The sequence below is a fragment of the Macrobrachium nipponense genome, chromosome 41 (assembly GCF_015104395.2).
Source record: "Macrobrachium nipponense isolate FS-2020 chromosome 41, ASM1510439v2, whole genome shotgun sequence".
In the NCBI taxonomy this organism is placed as follows: Eukaryota; Metazoa; Arthropoda; class Malacostraca; order Decapoda; family Palaemonidae; genus Macrobrachium; species Macrobrachium nipponense.
In genome coordinates, this window is record NC_061102.1 from 33730762 (window position 1) to 33753261 (window position 22500).

General features: G+C 34.4%; 1 protein-coding gene across 18 annotated transcripts in view; it reads right to left on the bottom strand.

Annotated features, from left to right (window-relative positions):
• The window catches only part of LOC135212661 (epidermal growth factor receptor kinase substrate 8-like protein 1), a 273346-nt gene that overhangs the window by 163618 nt on the left and 87228 nt on the right, over positions 1-22500 (bottom strand). For 12 of the 18 annotated variants that reach the window (XM_064246307.1, XM_064246300.1, XM_064246296.1 and 9 more), the window contains 4 exons: positions 16965-17056; positions 13441-13652; positions 12409-12564; positions 5723-5888 (listed from right to left, as the gene is read on the bottom strand). In XM_064246307.1, coding sequence (XP_064102377.1) covers positions 5723-5888; positions 12409-12564; positions 13441-13652; positions 16965-17034 — 604 coding nt within the window. In that variant the 5' untranslated portion in view covers positions 17035-17056. The other 6 variants (XM_064246306.1, XM_064246304.1, XM_064246303.1 and 3 more) reach the window with 4 other exon arrangements.

The window sequence follows — 22500 nt, forward strand, 5'->3', positions numbered from 1 at the left end:
CAAGCAATATGTATGGAATATAGTTTTTCATATGTTTGAAATATTCAGCTCTATTCCTTTCCCCATATATATATATTATTTCATACCTTTCAGTATGCATATTCTGTCCTCAATACTCGGGGTTTTCTTACACCTACATACATGAATTTTATTCCGAAAGCTTTATAAATCTTGTGGCGTTTCCCTCATTAAAACATCAACATCTGTTTATGCTAAATCTGTTAGTATCTAAACCTTAGCTTCCATCTGCGACCACTTTTTCCATTGTAAAATCTATGACAATGGAAATCAGCGCAATCTTTCTTAATCCTGATGTTAAAGAATTAACGCCAGGCACATTTCAAACCGTTAAATTAAACACTTTCTCGTATGCATCCTAAATCAGACAGAAACCAAAATACAAAAACTTCTCAAGACAATAAGCATCCAAGAGAAACAACTCGTCGAGACGTGATAGTTCAACCTCCATTATCCTAAACTCAAAAGATTAAGAGAAAATTTTTTAAAAATACAAATTTCCACACTTTCTGCAATTCCTAATTCAGCGGAAGTTGCCAGTCACAAAATCACTCAGGCAAACTTGGGTGAAATCGGTGGTCTTTTGTGACTAACAAGAAATTAATTTGTCGTCATTTCGGGTCGCGGTGGATTAGGCAGTTCGTAGAAAACGGGAATTTGTCTAACAGGCCACTGGCTCTACAAGAAATTCTCCTATAACAGATAAATAAACAAACAGCAACATAAGCCTCATCCGACGTATACCCTCCCCACATACGCACACAAACACTGGATTCGCATCAACATTGATCTGGTTAACTCTATTTAGCGCTTGAACTTTTCACAAAATTCAATTCAAATCCGTCATTGCATTTTTTATATTCTGCGGACAAACAAGCAAAGACAGACGAGGAAATGCCTTGTACCTTTAAAACCTTCACGTTCTTCCAGAACTGATGCAATTATACTCCTCCACAAAGACCTTCTCGATGTAGCTCATTTATTTCGAAATCTACTTGTAAACTTAATTTTCTGTACAGCAGTATGGCATTCCACGGGCTTTTATGTAACAACTAAAATTCACGATTAATCTCCTCAAAGTTTCCATTTTGTACCAATCAAAATCTTCAACCTTAAATGTTCAGGTGCTAGTAAATAATTTCACGAGACGGTTCAGGTTTGAATTTGTAGAATATAAAACATTACCACGAAGGGTGCGATCGATATCACGAAGTTTTAGTATCCAGTAATTAGAAAACTGTATCCTGTGAAAATAATCATGCATTTGTTTGTTCTACTCATTCTACCAGCTAGAATATGGTAGTATAACAAACGCAAACAAACTACGACTACCATTACAACAGTGTTAATAATAAATGACTATAACAACAGCAGATAACTACTGCAGTACTCGAACAATGGTTACACGATTAATTATCAAGTAAATGTAAAATCGTAACATACTCTCATTCAAAAATATATTTTGATTAAAGGAAATAGAGCACGAAGGACAAAATAAAAGAAACTAAAAAAAAGATTAAGAAAAGTCACACCCTGAGTAATGAGACAGCAGTTTCATTTCTAATCCTTCACTCTTGACTAGACAAAAATGTGTCGTGTCAAAGCCTTCGATTCGAGAGGCTTTTCTGAGAAAACGCCAAGTGAATGGTTGAGCCGATTCAATTAGTCTCAATCAGCGCAGTTGTCAGGTACAAGGTAATAGGCAGGTAGTCGAGTTGCCGTTTCAACAGCTGGATGTTGAAGCGCAGATTTTTCTGTTAGCTTTATTATTTGTCACTGTAAAAAGGCTTTCTTGGATTGGAAGTTTCTCGTGTGTAAAGGGTTTAATCAAACCAGAAATGAATAAAATTACTAACAATTAAATAAATATATGTAATAATATAACTGGTTAATGCATGTTTATGAAAAAAATTAGTGTGCCAGACTTAATTAAATGTGAACTGATCATCAAATAATATGATCTCTTTGCACAAACATCTAAGAGGACTCTCTTCCCATTAAACTTTTCTGCTATCAAACCAGCACAAACTTATCATAGCAAAATAAAAATGATCCATAGGGTAACATAATTATAAAAAACGGTTCTAGATTTTAACATTAAGCAGACAAATATTTGTCACTGAGCGTATGGGCTAAAAAAAAAAACATTGTATATATGCATGTTCTCTGTTGGTCATCTGGATCGTCTGACGAATGTAAAAATACATAAAATGACAACAAAATATGGATAACGCGAAATAACAACATAACATAAAATGTGGATAACGTGATGAGTTACTTATTTCCAACCTAGTTTCAGTGCAAAAAGCATTTAAATGTGCATAATATTTTTTTTTGTGTATGCCACCATGAAATTTATCCACAAAAGTAAGGTTGATGAAATCAGTATAGTTATATTTTAAGTAGAGTATTATAATAAAACAAATCCCCTACCAGAACTATAAAGTCGTGGAAATGTGAAAAATAAGGATTTAGATGTAACGACAATAACAAATTGCGATTTTTTTTTTTTTGTCATTTCAAATATACAGTAGTAACCATAATCAGCAGCGAGATCAAAAATCAATCCACGAACGTGTAGTACAATCATATGTCTACAGGACATATCAACCAAATTAAAAAAGGAATAGTTAAGAATATGATTTAGGAAAAAAAGATAATTAAGGATGCCTACAAATCCAGGATAACAGGTTTAAAACATTTCAAAAGAGTAAGGAAAAATCTTTATTCTTGTTAGGGGCCTTGAAGGTAAGAATGGGATCATTAAAACTGCTACAAAACATGTCATACGATATCTGGTTCATGGGAGAACCCTTACATGGGAGCCTAGATTATTTCAATAGCAATTTGATATTCGATACCCAATCAGGGAGTCAGTAATTAGCCGTCTTGTTTTCTCCCTTGTGAATACAAAAGCTTTACCAAGAATTTCATACTGTAGTTTTTGGATTGAGGCGAACTAAGTTAGATGCGAATCTGCTTATTGCAACAACATAATCTGAATATCATTGAAAATTATGTAACAAATTTTTTAGCAAAGATCTGTATTTATTATCTGACCCAAAATATATGGTGGAAACTTCACGTGTAGGATGAAGCAAAATTTAACATAGGTGATGGATCACAAGGCTTTTTTCATCATGGGACTTGATTGGCAATTTATCCAACTAATAAGTTATAAATGACACGAATTTAATTTAAGAAACTCTCAAACCATTTTTAATCTCTTTTGGAATACTTTGGCACTAAATACATGACAGGTACTAAATGTTATTCTACTTTTTGTCCCCCTCACAAAAATAGAACGCATATAAAGCAACAGTGAAGAAGTGAAGATTTTACAAATAACAAAGTGAATTTTGGATAAATTCTTTTAAATACCTTTAGGGTTGTATTCTTCCCACAATATGCTCTGCAAAAGATTTGGGCAAGGACATGTAGATCATTCAAACTTGCTTACAAAAGTTTGTTATGGGAGAACCTCTTTGTAACTAACTTTAATAGGCAACTGTTGCATCGCAAATCCACTAGCCAAATCTGTCTTGATTTTTGTGATAAGAACATTGAAGAATTGATCTATCAGATACCAGAAACATAAGAGTACATCATTTTAGTATTGAAACAAAAAAATCTTATGTTCTGTTTAAGGAAAAGTTTTAAAATTTTAATTCTCTTTAGATTAAGTCCCTAAATACCCCTAAGTCTAGAGTTATAGCAATAGCAAACACAATTCGTAAAACTTTTTACTGTGCTTCTATTACTGTAACTTTTCATAAGAGTTGGGGGTTTTAAGTGCAAAGACTTAGTAGTTCAATCAAATTAAGTCATACTAAATATACACATACCATAATCTGTATAATGTAAAAATTGTTTAAGCTGAGCAATGTAGAGAAATAATTGAAGCTCAACAGATGACCCTTCGAAAACCCACACATTTTATTTTCCTAAGTTACCTAGCAGGTATTCTTTTTGTATTACATAGCTAAGAATTGGTAACACACCCTCCATCACCTAAACGTGTAATTATGGTATCTCATGACCTCTTGTATACTAACAGGTTTCTAGAACTCCCATATACCACCAAGAAATCTTTGAACATCTACAGGCAAAAGTTCAGAAGGTATATGCTGAAAATACTAATCATGCTTACAATTTGATTTTAAAAAGGCATGGCTGCTTATTTCAATTTACAAAAATCCATAGATTCTGGTCATGAAGTTCACATGATTTGCCTTGACTTTAATTCTGCTTTCCACCATGTTAATCATGAGCCCTTAGTCTTTAAAATCATGACAGACAGGAGATGGGGGGAGAGTTCCTTATCCTTAACTAATAAATTGCAAAGGGTTGTTCTGGATGGACACTGAAGTGACTACAAGATTTTAATCTATGGTGTTTGCATTCCTCAAGCTAATGTTCTTGAATCATTACCATTTATATCATAGGTACATAACATTCTATTGCCAGATATTTAACTAAAATTGAATCATAGTGCAAAGAGAATGAAACTGAATCCTACTAAAATTCAAAAGCACGAATGCTAAGATATCCATGATATTAGATCCTTACACTCGGATCCTTTAACTGGCAATGTCACTTTAATACTACACTCAATTTTAAATTCTATGAGACATTTTATACTAAAATTTCATTTTGGAGAAACATACTTGGGCCCTCTCTTCAACTGCATCAAGATTGCCTCACTATAGTAATACAGTACAGTATTTTAACATTAAATAAATAATCTTCCTGTGTTAAAGAAACAAATTACTACACAGCAGGAAAAAAAATTTAGTCCTGACTGACTGGATTTTATTAAACTGGCATCAAAACAGCAAAGTTCATTGACACCAAAAATGCACTTTTTTTTCTTAAATGCAGGAATTTTAGATATACTTAACAAAAAAATATTAGCTCACACCATATGGCGTTACTCATATACTATTATGTAAAATAGTTTTCATCACTTCCAGAATATTTCTACTTAATAAAATAGGATTGCCAAGAAGTAGTAAAGCAGAAAAAAAAATCACTACCAATACAAATAAGAAAAAAGAACAGCATACACCCGATTGATATGATCACAGCAATTTTCTTTTACTACAAACATCTTAAAACAGAAACTGGATATGACCTAGATTAATAAAGAGAAGAATAAATATACTACAGTACATACAATCAACAAAAAAGTAAGCCACTAAAGTTGCAATGAAATAAAATAACAAGAGATGAATCCACATACGTACTGATCGTTTTACTAATGCAAAGCAGCCTAGGATTGTTAATTAATGGTTATGTACAACTTTACAAAATACCATTTACTTACAGCGACTAAACTCCTTTGTCCTGAAAACGTACTAAACAAATGCGTACTGAATGAAAAAATTTTCAAAGTAAATTCTTGATGTTTAATTCACAGCACAATCTTGTCTTAGTAGCATAATTACACTAAGATTGTACTGCAGCTATTTATTAGTAGTATACGTACATCAAACTTAAAACATCATTCATTCTTAAACCTTTAATTCAGAACACATAAAATGGCGAAGTATGAAGGTCTGTATTATTTTTTAAATAAGTTCCATTATCTTGACACTAATTACAGTAGCCGAGATGATAATGAAACAAACCAGATTTCCAAGTCAAGAACAAATCTTTCAAGTGGATTCATCCCCAGTTACAGAACACTGTGCAAATTACTCACAGAAATCGCCTCTGTATCCGTTGGCCAAAGGGGGTTCTGGTGCAGGCTCCTGTGGGGGAGGGGGAATATGCTCTCTTCGGGCACCCCTCCCTCGAGCTGAAGCACCCTTGCCAGACATGAAAAGCTTGACCTCCTCCACAACATCTTTAGCACTGATTCGAAGGCACTGCAAAAGTTACAAGGACAAAGGACAAAGATGAAATAAGAGTTCACTACAACTTTAAAAATGTTAATAATACAAAAAACTAATGAAGAGAAAGTCTCCATGCTTATTACACCTTTCTGTAATATGTACTAAGTTATAACCGTCAAATTTTTCTCTAATTATTTGTCACCTATATTACATATCTGTAACGGTTAAAAAAACACATTAATACAATTGAAAAAAAGGGACTCAAAAGACACAATTGAAAATGAAAATTTTCATCCAAATGAGCGTATTAATCAGACCACAACTGTGAATTATGCAAAGATAATATTTAACATGGTATCACGACCCAATTTTGTTTTTTATGCTTGAAAAAAAAAAAACGAGGATCAATTATCAACTTTTCCAAGAAAGATTTATGGATACTTTGCCAAAGGTCCTCAAACGATTGCATTTTGGAAACAATAAAACCACCTGGCTGACAGATTGGCAGCAGTTGGTAAAATCATTATTCCACTGTATGATGTAGTGGTATTTGTGAATATCAGTACTGTTACAATTTTGCACAAGTACTGTCCATCCTGCTGGAAGACTTACAAGTTTCGTGACGTGGACTATCCAAAGTTTGCTTTCTACAACTCTTATATTTTGCAAACACCCTGTACTGTTTTATTCTGGATAAAGAATAACGAAAACTACAATAAAAAAAAGCACCATTTTAGGGTGTTTCCAAAAAAAGAAAATATATAAATTTTTATACTTTTAACTGTAAGTTTCTACCACAAGTTTTGTTTTAAATATTTGCACTAGGCTAATAATAATTAAATGCTTGTATTGTAGTTTTTCTGGGAAATTAAAACTGCAGCTCACTGAAATTTTTTCTAACAAGGTTCTTTTACAGCTGATTTAAACACTTGTCATAGCAAAAATTATCAATGAATTTGATTTTCTACAGTTTTTTCATTACGAGCGAAGTGAAGTTATTACTGGAAATGGGCTCGTTTCTGGCAGCCCAGCCCGGCCCATCCCTAATGCTAATCAAATACTAATATCTCCAAAAGTATTGAAGATAAAATGAAAATTCTTTTGGCAGATAAAACCTTACGTCTTTACATTTCATCTAGATATCCGGCCCTGAATGTTTATTCGGCTCAGTTATGCACCCATACCTCACCTATTACATGCGTTTAAATAGAATGTTTAAACCATATGTATTTGGTATCACCATAACAACCTAAAAGATATGTGTATAAAATATTACATGTTAATAAATTGGAATTCAACATATTTTCTCCTAAATAGCAGAGAATTCTGAGATACCTAGTTAATCCTTGGACAGTTTAACTTGAAGCTTCATGAGTTAGTGCCTTTACAGCATTCTACTGGTTCATATAGTATACTCAAAATAATCTATGTTTATTCATTTTCTTAATGCAACTGTCAAGTTTGATACCTTGACCAAATAAAACAGTAGAATCTTATTTTGGGCTCAATTCTGTCTTGGGGTACTTTCGAATCAATCAAATTCTTCTACATCTCATTTATTGACAAGAGAAAAGTCCTGACATTAATTCATTTTAGTGCCATTAAACAAGAAAGTTGCATAAGCATAAAAAAATACTCAAGTCTGAGATATCTGACATTTCATAGTGTATTATACAATATTATTATACCCAAGACTTCCATTTCTACAAAAATATCTTTTACTCAATTTTTAATTTTATGATAATCCATTTTGATGTTTTGTCTCAAAACACATTTTGTAATCTAAATTACTACATACATAAAGGTAATATTAACAAACCGGAATTCTAACAGTTCTCTCAAGACCAAACATTCTACAAAATGCATTTAACAAAATCTTAATTACCCTTTTGATAAGTGTGAGGGTTCAAAAAGGAATAACTTACAGTGTACACTATTTTGAATTCCATAAAATTATCAAATTTTGTTATTGAATCCAAAAATAGTAAAATCTTGAAGTCTACAGGAAGTATACAATTGAGAAATATAAATGTAAAATTAATATGAATATCATGAATTAAAAGTATTATCTCTATTACTGTACGAATAACACTAAAGTCTTATCACTGTGATTCTTAATTTCACCTCTCACAAATACTACATTTCAATAATTATCATCAGAAATTTCATGTCAAATGTCTTTTCAGTTTCTAAATGAGAGAGAAAAATTGTACCATGTCAAATGTCTTTTCAGTTTCTAAATGAAGAGAGAAATATTTTACTGTTTTTTGATGAATTAATAAAAATAACAAATACTATATTTAGCAATGTCAAAGATATACTCTGAAGGCACCAAACTAAATAGCTAGTTCTTCAAGACCCAAGAGATCCCATATGGGGTTGCTTCAACCAGTACCCAGAAATACAAGAAACCCCATAAAATTCCTTCCTGTTCTGTGGTACATCTGACCTTGCCATCAAGGGAAAATAGCCATTAGGCCAAGCCGTACTGGTTTGGTGTACACAGTACTAAAACAAAAGGGAGGCACACTCAATGATGCTACTTTATTGAGACAGCGTGATCAAGATGAAAAGGGCACTGTATTGTAATGTAATATGGGTAATATCACAAATCTAGTTATTAATCTGACTAATTTTCATTTATTTAAATATTGTCACTACGAGTAAGTATCTGACAGCAGGCACTTGGCCTTTTTCCTGAGTGATTGTTGATGATCATCAATCACTTGCCAACAATACTCTTTCGTCTAAATAATCTTTGCCAAAAATCAAATATATTTAATTTCTATTGCATTTCATCTTGATATTGAGGTAAAGAATTTAAGTCTTTAACTATACATATTTCATGCTGTAAATTACTTTATTTTATTTTTCAATTCTTGAACAAATCCTTTCTAGTACTCTTCTTCAAAAACTTTAAAATAAATAATTGTAAAATCATTTCCATTTTCTGATTGCTGCTACTGACATCCCAGTTGGCTATGGCATTACTGTATACTGTACTTGGTAGTACGTATCTATTTGCTGACTGAAATGTAATCTTCTTAGTTGACTCATTAATACTTGCAACTTTTAATATGTGTTTTGCTTTTTTCACTGTTCTACAATTTTTGCTTTATAATTGTATTAAATCTTTTGTTACAGAAGATACACTAATTACGTATGGCTTTATGTCCAGAACAATATTTTGTGGTGCAAAATGTACCTAGCGGCACTTCATTAACACTCTTAATGTGTAAGAATAAAGATATCCATTTCCTCATGAGTGCTGAATCTAAAGACCAGTTTTGCACTCCACTAGTTAGATTTTTTCATTCAAATCTTATTTTTCTCTTTATTAATACTTTAATTTCTAGCTTCATTATCACTGTAATATTTATTTCCAGAATGTATATTACTGTCATGAGATATCTTGTAACAGTACTGTAACTTAAGTAGTCTTCATTTAATCTTTTTTAGGGTTAGTATAACAATTTAACCATTTTGGTAAGCTTGTATACACAGTACAGTACAGTAATTCCCATTAGTTTTTGAGTTAAATAAATCAACCATTTACTAAATACTGTATTATTCATCATTTCATTCCTCTAGTTGGGGACATATTAAATATTGCTATTCCTACTTTCTTTAGGTTATCCTCACTTCGTCATCAGGGATAGCTATTTCACCAAAGTTTACCCACCAAAGGAGAGAATCATGACAACTAATCGGGACCTGTTTTGCATTATTTTTCTTATGTTTAAAAGATTGTTCCATTCTCTACTTTATAAAGAAGCCACAAGGCGTTTATAAATGTAGGGAGTTCATCAAAATGCAGAATAAGCTAAACCAGACTTATGAAAATCTTCTAAACTTTCCAGTGTTCAAGACAAATAGTACTGATAATCACATTTTCCCATGTGTATGATCACCTAACAAATAGGTCTTATTTCAAAATAAATGTTGTATCAGTTATACAACAACCCTAAGAGATCTTATAAGGCTATACATTTTATAATTAATTAAAGAGTAGAAAAGTGTACTAAAGGATGAAAAATAAATCTAAAATCAAGTGAATATTAGATAAAAAAAAAAACGATTACATCTCTCAAATGTCATAACTGTAATGGCAGCTCCTGGTAAATGTTTGTTTGTAAAAAGATAGACTTAGAGCAAATGGACATCATCTTCAGTGACAGGCATTTCACATAACGTGAAAAATTTTGCCATAACTCAATAGTTTTTCAACATGAAAAAGGTTTCACCAAAAACAATTACCTCATGTCAATGATGAAAATACGAGTTGGCGGTATGTACATAAATGTACGTAGATCTAACCACCTTTTAATATTTTCTTAACAGGAAATATAAACATTTTTCGTGAATAGGGTATCCCATAACAAAAAAATGCTGAAATCCAACCAAAAGAAATAACCCCCGTCATTAAAATTCAGAAATGGGTCATTTAACGTCAGCAAAGAAGCAATTTCACCATACTAGTAAGAGAGAGAATTATTATAACATTAAAGGTTACATACTGGATTTCAACATGAAGAGAGAAGAGTACATATTACACCCCAATATGAAGAAAAAATTCCATTATGAAAATTGAAATACAGTGAATCCCCTGTATTTGCGGACTCCTTTATTCGCGGATTTCTCTCTGGAACAAATACCCCTATTATTCACAAAAAATTCGCCTATCCACCATATTTTTCTATGAGAAATATCCACAGATTCCTGTTTTTTTATCAATTTCATCATAAAAACCAGGTATAAACATTTTTAGTGGGTTTTTCTTGAGTTTTAACTAAAAAAATAGGTAGTTTTAAGCATTTTTTATAGGGGTTTCAACTATTTGCGGATTCTAGCTATTTGCCAGGATTCTGGTACATATCCCCCTGCGAATATAGGGGAACACTGTAGCTGTGTCTTGACAAGATATTGGAAGCTGGATGTTATCAAACTCTCACATTTTAAAACATTTTAGAAGTTTAATAGCAACAGACAATTAATATTTTCTTATGCTGTTTATATAAATGTGAACCTGCTATCTAATGGCTAAAATGGACAAGGCAGTTGCCAATACAGTTGCATTAAAAATATTCGAAGTTATTTTCAAGAACTTTACAATAATTAGTCCAATTACCATAACCAGTCATCCGACACAATGAAAACTTAATTTCTCAGAATCCAAAAAGAGCACAACTTTTTTTCACTGAAGATAGAATTGAGAGAGGCCTTTTAATTTTTGGGAGCCTTGGGCAATCTTTTGTAACAAATTCCAAGTTTTACCATCATTCTAAACAGAAAGAGGAGAATTATGAGAATCTTTCTGCAACCCCTAAGTATCAGAAGTATCAAAACAGTGATACTCTCATGAAAATTAATAGACAAAACTATTTTCAACAGATGAGAGGATAGGCTTACATATAGATTTTTATACTGCACTTTTACAAGACCACAGTCACAATGCGATACTCTTACAGTGATTGCCTAGTGGGTTTGCTTTTAAATAAGAACTGAAAATGGAGCTAGGTATAGTTAAAGAAACTGGAGAGCTAAGGAGATCAGAATGGAATGGATGAAAAGTAAAAGAAAAAAAGTAATGCAACTGAAGCCAACAGGATGCTGCATATAAACTTTAAGTGTCATCTAGAGCGTGCTGCACAATCTACACTTATAGGTGGTGCAACTCCCCCACCCCCCTTACCCCAACTGGGATTAAAATGCAGAAACCCAACAAACAGGCAGGGAGACATTGAAAAAGTTAACACTGCGCTTTCAAATTATGAAATCCATGAGTGGCTGCATCTTTCTGTAATCCCACAGATAAAAGCCATTATATATTTCAAGTTATATATACTAGTTTGCCTTTAAAACTAATAATGATCTTCTGAAACATTCATAAGTTAATTTTGTGTTCCCTGTTCCCTGGGAACATGCTTCAAATAAACATTAATTAGTAGTATTCTATTCTATATGAGGTTGATCACATACTAATTTTAACACAGTATATGCCTGTTTATCTTGAGAAGATTTCTTAAGATTTTCCTGTATATAATTTTGTAAAACTTTGGGCCCTATTGTGTTAACATCTTAGTACCAATGTAATGGTTTAAAAAACATGAATCTCCACTACATAAGGAAGCTTTCACTTAAGCGTTGTCAGTTCTAGCCCAGTAGTTCGAGGAAGAAAATGTTTCAGTTACCCTGCCTTACTATCACTCCCTTTTAAATTTATCAACCATCAGAAGGGGATGTGGTCTCACATCCGAACAAACTTAAATCCTCAATAGTAGAGGAAACCACACTTGAGCTTTTAGCTCAGGTGAGCTGAAAATGTCAAAACTGAAAACTGCGACTTATTCTTCAAAATCCATTTCCATCATAAAGCTCTTGAAAACTGTAAACTTTAACAAAATTCCTCACTTCTCTAGATAAGAGAATCTAGGATACACTGCACAGACAAAACTTCCTGAAAGTACTAGTAACAAATCCTGCAATTCTGCATTAAGACTTCAATGCATCAAAAAACCTCATAAATAATGATGAAGAGAGTCTAGATTCTTACCTGGAAAATGTGCATCTCTGTTGGGTTCTGGTAATTCCTCTTGGGATCCTCAGCCACGACAAAAATGAATATGTTGTTGTACAGCTCTTTAGGGTCGTCACTTGTGAAAGCTGTTGGTTCGCGGATCAACTCCATTGGGAATTTCTCCACTGTGTCCTGAACAAAAGTTAAAACTCATTAACATCTTTTCTGTAACCAACAAGCATACAAAAATAAAACAGAATTGAACTTATCAAAACAAACTCAATAAATCAATTCCAGAAATTAACCGTTATCTTGAAACTTGTTTTACCAGCATAACTGATCCTCAGTTTAACTGCCTTATATGACTTATATAACAAACTAAATAAATTAATTCCAGAAATTAACCGCTATCTTGAAACTTGTTTTACCTGAATAACTGATCCTCAGATTAACTGCCTTATATGACTTCACAATCACTGCTTATAATACTCTTAAATTCTCATATAACGAAAAATATGATAAGTAAGTTATTAAACAGGATACGTATATAGATTTCTGCAGAATCAGAATGTACACAGAGCACGCTGGGATGTGAATCTTGCTATAGAAAAAGGCATATATATTAGAAAAGGAAATCCAATATTTTTGATAATCATCAATATAAAAATCTGTAATTTAAAGTCAAGTAATTTCAGGTTATCTAAAATTAAACTGAAAACCTATAAACTGGAGGAATAGTATTCATATTCTACTTTAAAATTATAGAATCTAAATGTCCCTGTATTACTTTTATCATTAGATTTTTTGCTTGAAGTTACTAAAGACAAACCACCTACAAAGGTCGCAGAAACTTTGAATTATTCAAATCTTAATTATTAGGAAAACATAAAAAAAAATTTAAGCTGGATATGTAATTCCTCACCGTGTATAAGTATGAATATGAATCGTACATGTAAAAATGTATGACATTCATTACATGTGCAATATAATGATGAATAAAAAATATAGTTAATCCATAGTGGCACTATCCACAGCTAAACATCTTCAAAATAAAACAAAGTATTGTACCCCATTCTCGTGTGACTGGATGTAGACCCATTTCTTGTCGAGCTTCATCAGCATCTTCTGGGTCCAAATGCCGGAAGTCTTCTCCATGTGGAGGAGTCGACGCATCCCGTCGGCCGGGTAGATCAGGTCGGACTCCGGGGACACCCTGAAGGTGGCCAAGTGCTCCAGCACGTAAGTGGGTCCGTCGTCTGCGCTCCCGACGGAGCCGTTGTCTGGAAGAAAAGATTCACGTTAGGAAATTTTTTTTGTTAAACTATAAATACCAGAGTGGGAATCTGTGTTGTGCCTATATCGGTAAAACGACTCGGTTGTCTACTAACGTTATGAGTTGTCAGGGCCAGGAACAGTGCCAAAAATGTGATAATTTCGTCCACAAGAATTCAAAGACAATTTTTTTTTTTTAAATTCACTCTCGGGACTGACAAGAATCAAAACAAAGTAAAGCCCCTTCCACAAGAGGGGCAAATGCACGGCAGGCAGACACAGTTACCAATTTTGTGAGTGGATGGCGATCACGAGTGTGGTCCAAGTCATAGGGTCACCTGCCTGTGACTACTGCCTCCCTTGGAATGTTTGATCTGGTAACATTGTTGAAAAGCAAGAGAATTACAAGCAAATCAGATTGCTCGTCGTGTCTTTGCCCGTCGTGTGGAAGGGGCTTAACACAACCGAATTCCTTGTTATTCTTTCTAAGAATATCTACTAAACTTCAACAGGAGAAACAGCTCATTGCCTATAAGGGAATAATAAAAGATTCATACTTATTAGGGCAGAATATTTAACTTATACAATTATCAGTGAATCCAACGAAACTTATTTCTCATTGTCGAGTCAAGTTGTTATAGCGTTTTGAGTATTTCCTTATCTCTGATTTATCACAGGGTGAGTGAAGTAACTTTGTCGGTAACGCCCAGGAGGGTGATGGGGGGAAAAGTTAAAATCTTTTGTAAAACATGGCATTGCAAATGAAAGCTACTTCCACATTCGGGACAAACGATAATGCTACCCACTATGAAAATTATGATCGAAATAATTGCAATGATAACAGTAACAATATTCAAAACAAAAACGATAATAATGTTATAAGTAGTAGTGGATGTTGAGGTATTAACATTCTCAGATAATAATAATAATAATAATAATAATAATAATAATAATAATAATAATAATAATAATAATAATAATAATAATAACAATAATAATAATAATAATAATAGCATACTCCAATGTGCTATTTATGCGACAGTGGCCACAGGGTCCGAATTCTTTCTAACGTAGCTTCGCCATTTCAAGCAATTCACCAGTATGTAGGTTCTATGTGTTCAGAAGATGACAGATTATCATCCCGTGTGAAGTCTGGATATCAATTGATGGATTCTGCATTGCGAATGATGCTTAGCAGCGTTTAACTATGATATGCAAATGGCTCTCACGGTGAATAATGTCGGTACACGTTTTAGTCTTATGTAAAAGAAAACTATTGTTTATGTTTGTATGGTGTTTTTACGTTGCATGGAACCAATGGTTATTCAGCAACGGGACCAACGGCTTTACGTGACTTCCGAACCACGTCGAGGGTGAACTTCTATCACCAGAAATATACATCTCTAACCCCTCAATGGAATGCCCGAGAATCGAACTCGCGGCCACCGAGGTGGCAGGTCAAGACCATACTGATCACGCCAATGAGGCGCTAAGAAAACCATTGTGCCGGCTTTGTTTGTCCACTTTAAGATAAAAAAAAAACACTGAGGATAGAGGGCTCCAAATTGTTATGTTGATCATCCACCCTCCAATTATCAAACATACCAAATTGCAGCTCTCTAGCCTCAATAGTTTATTTATTTATTTATTTACTTAAGGTTAAAGTTAGCCATAATCGTGCGTCTGGCAACTATGTAGGACAGGCCACCACCAGTCCGTGGTTCAAGTTTCATGGGCCGCGGCTCACACAACATTATACCGAGACCACCGAAAGATAGATCTATTTTAGATGGCTCTGATTATGAACTGTACAAAAAACTCGATTGCGCTGAAGACACCTCAGTGTATTTGTTTTACTTGTTTTTCCTTGCTTCTGTTTATGCACAGTTGTGTTATACTGGTAGATAAGTTTTCCATCTGTCATGTTAAATGTATTATCATCACCGTACGCATTACTACAAGGTCAGCATTTTAGTCACATGTATTATAGTTTAGTCATGCTTTGTATATCAAGTTGTATGTATACGTATATTCATCTGTCAAAAAACACAAATGCAGATGCTACATTTCCGCTGTCTGGTTGTTCTCGAATACAATAAATTGGTAAGTTAAGTTACGGACCCTGACTCTTACTCGCACCCTTCGTTGCAAACTGAGCCTTGATACAGCTACTAAGCTCAGTTATAATAGCATGTGAACGCTTCCAATCAGGGAAAAAAAAAGCGTGGACAATTTGCGAATATTGTCAAAGACTATACAAAAGTCTACGGTATGTGCACTAAATGTTTCACTATATATGACATATGGTACTGCGTCAATCATTATTCTACCTATCAATACAAAACAAAACCTCTTACAATTGTTATCAGCAAAGACTGTCTTTAAAATGATAGTTAATAACTAAATGCAAAATAAAACCTCGTGAAGTCGTATATTTAGCTTAAATTTTGGTCTTGCACAGAGTAAACGTAGGAATATTTATTACAGGTGAACAATGAAGACAGTTATAATTTTATATATTTTTACTATAATAGTTCATCCAGTTTAACCTAAGACATAGAAAGAAATTATATTTAGCTCTATTTCACAATTCAAGTTCAATTATTTAAAAAATATCTCTATACAAGTTTTGTCCTGACTGCACAAGTAAAATGCTTGACAAACGCGAAGAGTTTTCCAATTTCGCGATGAACGTACAAGGATCTGAAGTTAGTTTTAATTTCTTTCCAAAGCTATGAGAAACATGACTAGGCCACTTTACAATGAAGCCTTTCAAAAGCTCTCCTTTTTTTAGTATCAGTATTACATCGGCTCACTCGGCTATTTGTAAGAAAAATGATTTTGCTGGTTTAAGTTTCTTTTTGTCGTGTTCACATCTAAAGCTGTATCTCGTAATCCAAGGTGAACTTTTGATTACTACTCTGCTGGCTTCTCGGGACTCGTGTGACCCACTGCCCTTTTACACCAATTTACACCAAATTACACCAATTTCTGGCGTCTGCTGTAGAACTTCTAGGATAAACTGCCTCGAATGAGGTCACAAGCCTTATGCTTATACTCTACGTCATGACCCTGTTAAGGAAAATAAATAGGTCCCTAGCACCTGAACCCAAAAAAATAATTGATTGGAAACTTACAAAGGACTTAAGGGCCCTGAGAGTGTGCATTTAAAAGTATTTAAGTAAGGCCCATGAATAAATCACGTTAATACTACTTTTAATCTAAATTTTCTAACCAGAACCACTGTAAGATGCAAACCAAGAAGATTCTTTTATTCACTCTTACAAGCCACCAGTAAAACTCTGCGTCCACGACTTTACCTGAGGAATAGCCATTGCTGGCGTTGGAGTGGTGTCCACCTCCTCTGGGATCGCTCCTGTAAGGAGACATTCGTTCCCGCTCGCACGCCGAACTGGAAGAAGAGTTAAGTTTTATTCACCTTGAAAGATGTTAGGGAGCTGTCGATATCCAGGACAACTTACAGACATTTTCAGAATTTTTTTAAAACTATGTAAATATTAACTTAGGAACAACCAATAACAGCATAGACACACATTAACGCAAAGCTGTTAGCTATCGATGTATAGAAAAACACACATTCTTAGAAAAAAATTTAAAAACTATGTTTTAACAGCCATGTAAATATAAACTGAAGAACAACCAACTACAACACATTAACACATGCAAGCAAGCACGCACTAGTCTGCAACGACAACAATTAAGCAAGGAAAATTGAAGTATACTCGCGTAGTGTACGAAAGAATTTGACATGGCAAATCACTCGGAAAACAAAAATAAGAATGATAATACATTAACAAATACTCTAGTGTGAATATAAAACATAAAAGTTTCATACTGCATATGTTTTCATTCGTTCTCTTGTTAATACTAACAGCAATATACCTACGCAAAACCGTTCCTTTTTAAATCAACGCCACAGAGTTGTCGTTCAGTGACACACACACACACACACACACACACACAACACACACTGGCTGCGGATTATAATTTCTATTCAATATGTAATTAATCATCAGTAATCCTGAAATGACTAGTCAATCAACATCTTTCTGATTACCATGCTTGTCTTTTTGAAAGTAAACCCTCACTTTATGTAACTTTCCCTAATTAAATTTTCAGAAATCCCGGTTAATTCGATCTCTCTGCGATATCTTTAATCTTGAATTATTGTTCTAAAATTGATCCATATCAAGTTTTTAGTTGCCCATCTTCTCATATGTTCTTGTCCATCGAATACAAAGACGTAAGTATTCTGACCACCTAACAGATACAATGCAGTTAAAACATTCTAATATAATTTCTTGCGACATTTACAATAGACAAGCAATTCTCTTCTAACTCGTATATAAAAATGAATGCCACCATCAGCAGCTCGTCGACTGAAATCCACTTTCTTACAACATTCACGTCTCCTTTCAAGACTCTTACGTTTCTTTTATATGAAGGCCGTTCGTTCCAAAACATTTTCTCCATTAATACAGCACTCCTCCCATCTTCCTCAGTTTTTCAGTAATCTAATACATGTCTAGCTTTGAAGACACCACCTCCACTCCTTCTTTTATGACCTACAAACCTTCAAATAATTATTTATAAACCAAACACAAACTACATAACAATATATCATTCATACGTTCCTACTTTAAAAATCTGAAAAAGAATCATTATTATCATTTGGGTCAGTTATTAAATTTCAGAGGGTTAGGTCCAAGGCAGCAACCGGCCTGTTAAAACCCCTTTTCAAACTATTAGTAAGATTATTAGGTTGCTTTATGGCATCTGCCATGCTCAAAACATTAGGATCTTGGCTTAAGGTTAGTAGTCGATTATGACGTATAATGTTTGGAATAACTTCTTTCAAATTTCAAAGAAGTTTGGAAAAACTTCTTTCAAATGTTTTGGAATAACTTCTTTCAAATGTGAAATTGCGGCTTCATTAATTCTTGGGATTGAAGAAAGGTTTAATTTCAATATCCTTCTTTGGATCAATACTACTAAAAAAAAAAGTACATATTTTTGAACTTTGAGATGTTCTATTAAATTTTATATAGAATAGAATATGTGCATGATTAGCTCATTTCTGATTGTGTATGTGTGTAGTAAAAACCGATTTATGAAATGAGTAAAATGAAGCCAAGTATGTAAACTTATTAGAATATTGCATCATTAGTACATAGCCATTAATAAACAATAGACGAGGATGTTTCAACGTTTTCTGTGAGTATACAAATATCATGTATTACCCGCATAAAGGAAGACGTATGGCAGTTAGTAAATCGTCTGTAAGTACTTGACATATTCTGAGATTATGGTCTGATGCGTTAAATTTATTTAGGAATCAATGGGAGGGTGATAAATGATATCCAGCACCTTTTTAAACCATATTGAGCATTAAACACTATATATAAGTTGGATATCAAGATACAAAAATTAGCAGCAAATTAGGGTAAGTGTTTATTAAGTCTCAAACCGCAAAAGTGTGTCCTGTGTGAGATATTAACGGTGGCTGGCTCAATGGGCTACGTTTGAGGCCTCATCAAGGGATCACTCAAAGAGCGCCTATCCCCACCAGTCACGGAAGCGTCAATCATTCAGACCTCTATCTAAATTACTGTAAATGTCATTTGTTCGTGATAACAGCCCCTGTACCTGTTATCTGTGTTACTGTTCCAAGAACAATGTGTTATTACCGACGATGACGTACCCGAGGAGATAAGATAAAAAGTTCCCCCATAACCAGACTCGAGCAGAGAAGAGGCAGCACCACATGCCACCATACAAATGCTGTTGACGACCGCAGTCCAGACTTCAAGCCTTAGTAAATGCTGCTCTCGCCTAAGTATCGGTTGCAGTAATGCTTCTTGCCTTGTCCAAGCAACACTAGCTAAAGCACTTCCAGTTACTGGGTTGAGTTTCAATATTTTATATCTATAGCTGTTAATACGACCGTTAACACAAGAAGTTTACGCGTTATTAGCAACGTTATTCGTCCTGGCTTTATTGTAATGCTCCTTTCTTGAGTTCGTTAAGTGGCTATTTGATCAATTCATGGAATTTAGTTTACAATAATAAATTCAACCTGAAAACTTTACAATTCGCTCATTTTTACTAACCAAAGAAATATCTTTAGTCAAATCAATTACTGAAGATAAGCAGACTAAACCGGTAATTTAGGAAGCCAAGCTGTTATTAAAGGACCATCTTTTGTAAATGAAGATAAACTTTATTGATTCACATACTCATACTTTAGTTATTGTAATGTCGTCATGAAATGAATGTTTAAACGAGAACACAATACCATTAGCCTTCTTATTTTACTGATTACGACAGGAAAACCACTTAACACATTATGAAAGAGCATCACAAAATTACACAATTAAACGAACGTTATCTAGTTCCTCTAATTCTAAGCTATTAGCGGATTTAGCTACTAAAGCTGTCCAATTAATTAAGTAATTATAATTTTAATTAACTAGCACGCTGCATAGCACTTGTAACTAGCACCTTCTCTTCTCAAACCTAGCGCCCCTACTTGCACGCGAGGTCTGTAGACCTTGCTTGCACCAGTCAGTTTTCGATTCGTACAGTCGTACCTGGTTTACCTTTTCAAGAAAAGAACTTTGCGGGTTCGGGGGATTTAACACCTCCACTTAAAGCCACGACAAATCAAGTCCTGTAAAAATGATACAAAATAAAGACAGCAGTCAACCCACACAACACAATAATAAAGAGAAAACTAGTATACAGAACGCAAGAGCCTTCTGAGAAAATCACTCAAAAAATATGTCTCGAGAAAAACAGTTTTCGAAATATATTTTGGGAGTCTGCTGGAGATAGGGTTAGCATATTCTACTATTCTGAGAATTGAACATTTCCCACAGAATAAAATAATACACTTAAAACACCAGAATTACTTTGGAAAGAAGAGAAAAATCGGGGTAACCAGCTATACAGAAATTCTGACATTAAAAAGGAAAAATCATGGAAATATTGCTCATAAACTAAGGGCTACTTCTCAAATCTGTCTGACTAGCAGTTTTGAAATCAAAGATGGCGATTATTTTTAAAGATGGCCGCCTCCAAAAGTTTACTTTATTTCATAGAAATTGATGTAGTTGGTCAGTCTAAATAATCTCAATGACGATATGTATCCTTTCAGGTATGTTCAATTATTTATTTGTCTTTATTTCAGATTCTCTTGGATCATATTTGTCTCGTGTACGACTGGATCATAACTTTGTAAGTGTCAGCAACTACTAAATGATACAGCCATGGAAGGTAGTGTTCAAGTAGCAGAGGTACCATTTTAGTTTCAGAATTTAGTCAAATTCTGTGGATGGACTGATGCCTATGACCCTCGCCATTGGCTAAGCTCTCCCTTACAACTCCTTGTGTTCTGTGTGTACTCCTTGGCGTGCATAGACAGCAGCAGCCACTCATCTGTACACAGCATTGCCTCATTGGTTGAATCAGGTGAGGGTAACATGAAAAGGATTTCCATGTAAGGGAGTGATTGCGATGGGTTCAGGATCACCTAGGAGTATGCATGCCATACTGTAAAGTTTGCGTCTAAAATGAATGCTGTTAAACCTACCCTAAACTAGTAAAGCAACCACACTAAGCCAAGGACTATGTATGATGTACAGATTGCACAGAACTTTAAGTTAAGTATATTTAACCAGACCACTGAGTTGATTAACAGCACTCCTACGGCTGGCCCGAATGATCAGATAATTTTTCATGGCTAGGAACCAATTGGTTACTTTGGCAAAGGGACCTACAACTTATTGTGGGATCCGAACCACATTATATCGAGAAATTAATTTCTAATCACCAGAAACAAATTCCTCTAATTCCACGTTGCCAAAGCTGGAATCGATCTCGGGACTACTGAATTGGTAGGCGAGCACGTAACCTACTCGTCCAACGAGGAACTATTACACAGAACTAATGACAGTGGATAAAAGATAGGAATAGTAGTAGCAAAATCTTTCAGTCCCCAAGCTCAGAAATAGTTCTGGCCACAAAACCTATAAACAAAATCCCTCCTGACCGGACAACGTGTTCTTTGTCAACAGGATAGGAAGAAAAACCTTAGGTCTCCATATGCAAATCCTTCCAAAAAAAGATGATGGCAAGGAGTACGGCCCTACGTCATTCAGTCAATGCAATGTTGATAAAGTCTGACCCTGAAAGAATTACTGAATACTGTTGGAACTGGAGTACCTTTAGGAGAAACAAAACAATGTCATGAGATTTGCAGGCCTTTGCTCAGCAACACAGTTAAACCCAGCCCAAAAAAGATGACCCCTCTGCAGTTGCTGCAGATAATTATTGCAGCAGCAAGGTACCATAAAATGGTCGGAAACTCCAAAGCAACAGAATGCTTTGGGAGGAAGAAGGCTCAAGAAATAACATAAGACATGTAATGACATATGAAAATAAGACACCCCGACCGTGTGAAAAAGTACTTAGTACTACATGACGATGGTGTGGCTTTTCTGAACCCAGGTCAGATCCCAGTCATAACTGCGTACACCAGCCCACTGTATACCCTGGCAAAACAAACCTGAGTACGGAAATTGCAGGTTTGTACAGGTGTGTTTTGTTAGATTTATTTCACAACGGGGTGGCTTCACTGAGATCACTAAGTAAGTCATTACTGGTTGTACCAGTTCCCGTGATAAAGCAGGCCTGGCTGCATCTAACACTGTAGTCTTTGCTGGCTGTATAAAGTGTTTGTTTGTATGGTGTTTTTACGTTGCATGGAACCAGTTGTTATTCAGCAACGGGACCATAGGCTTTACGTGACTTCCGAACCACGTCGAGAGTAAACCT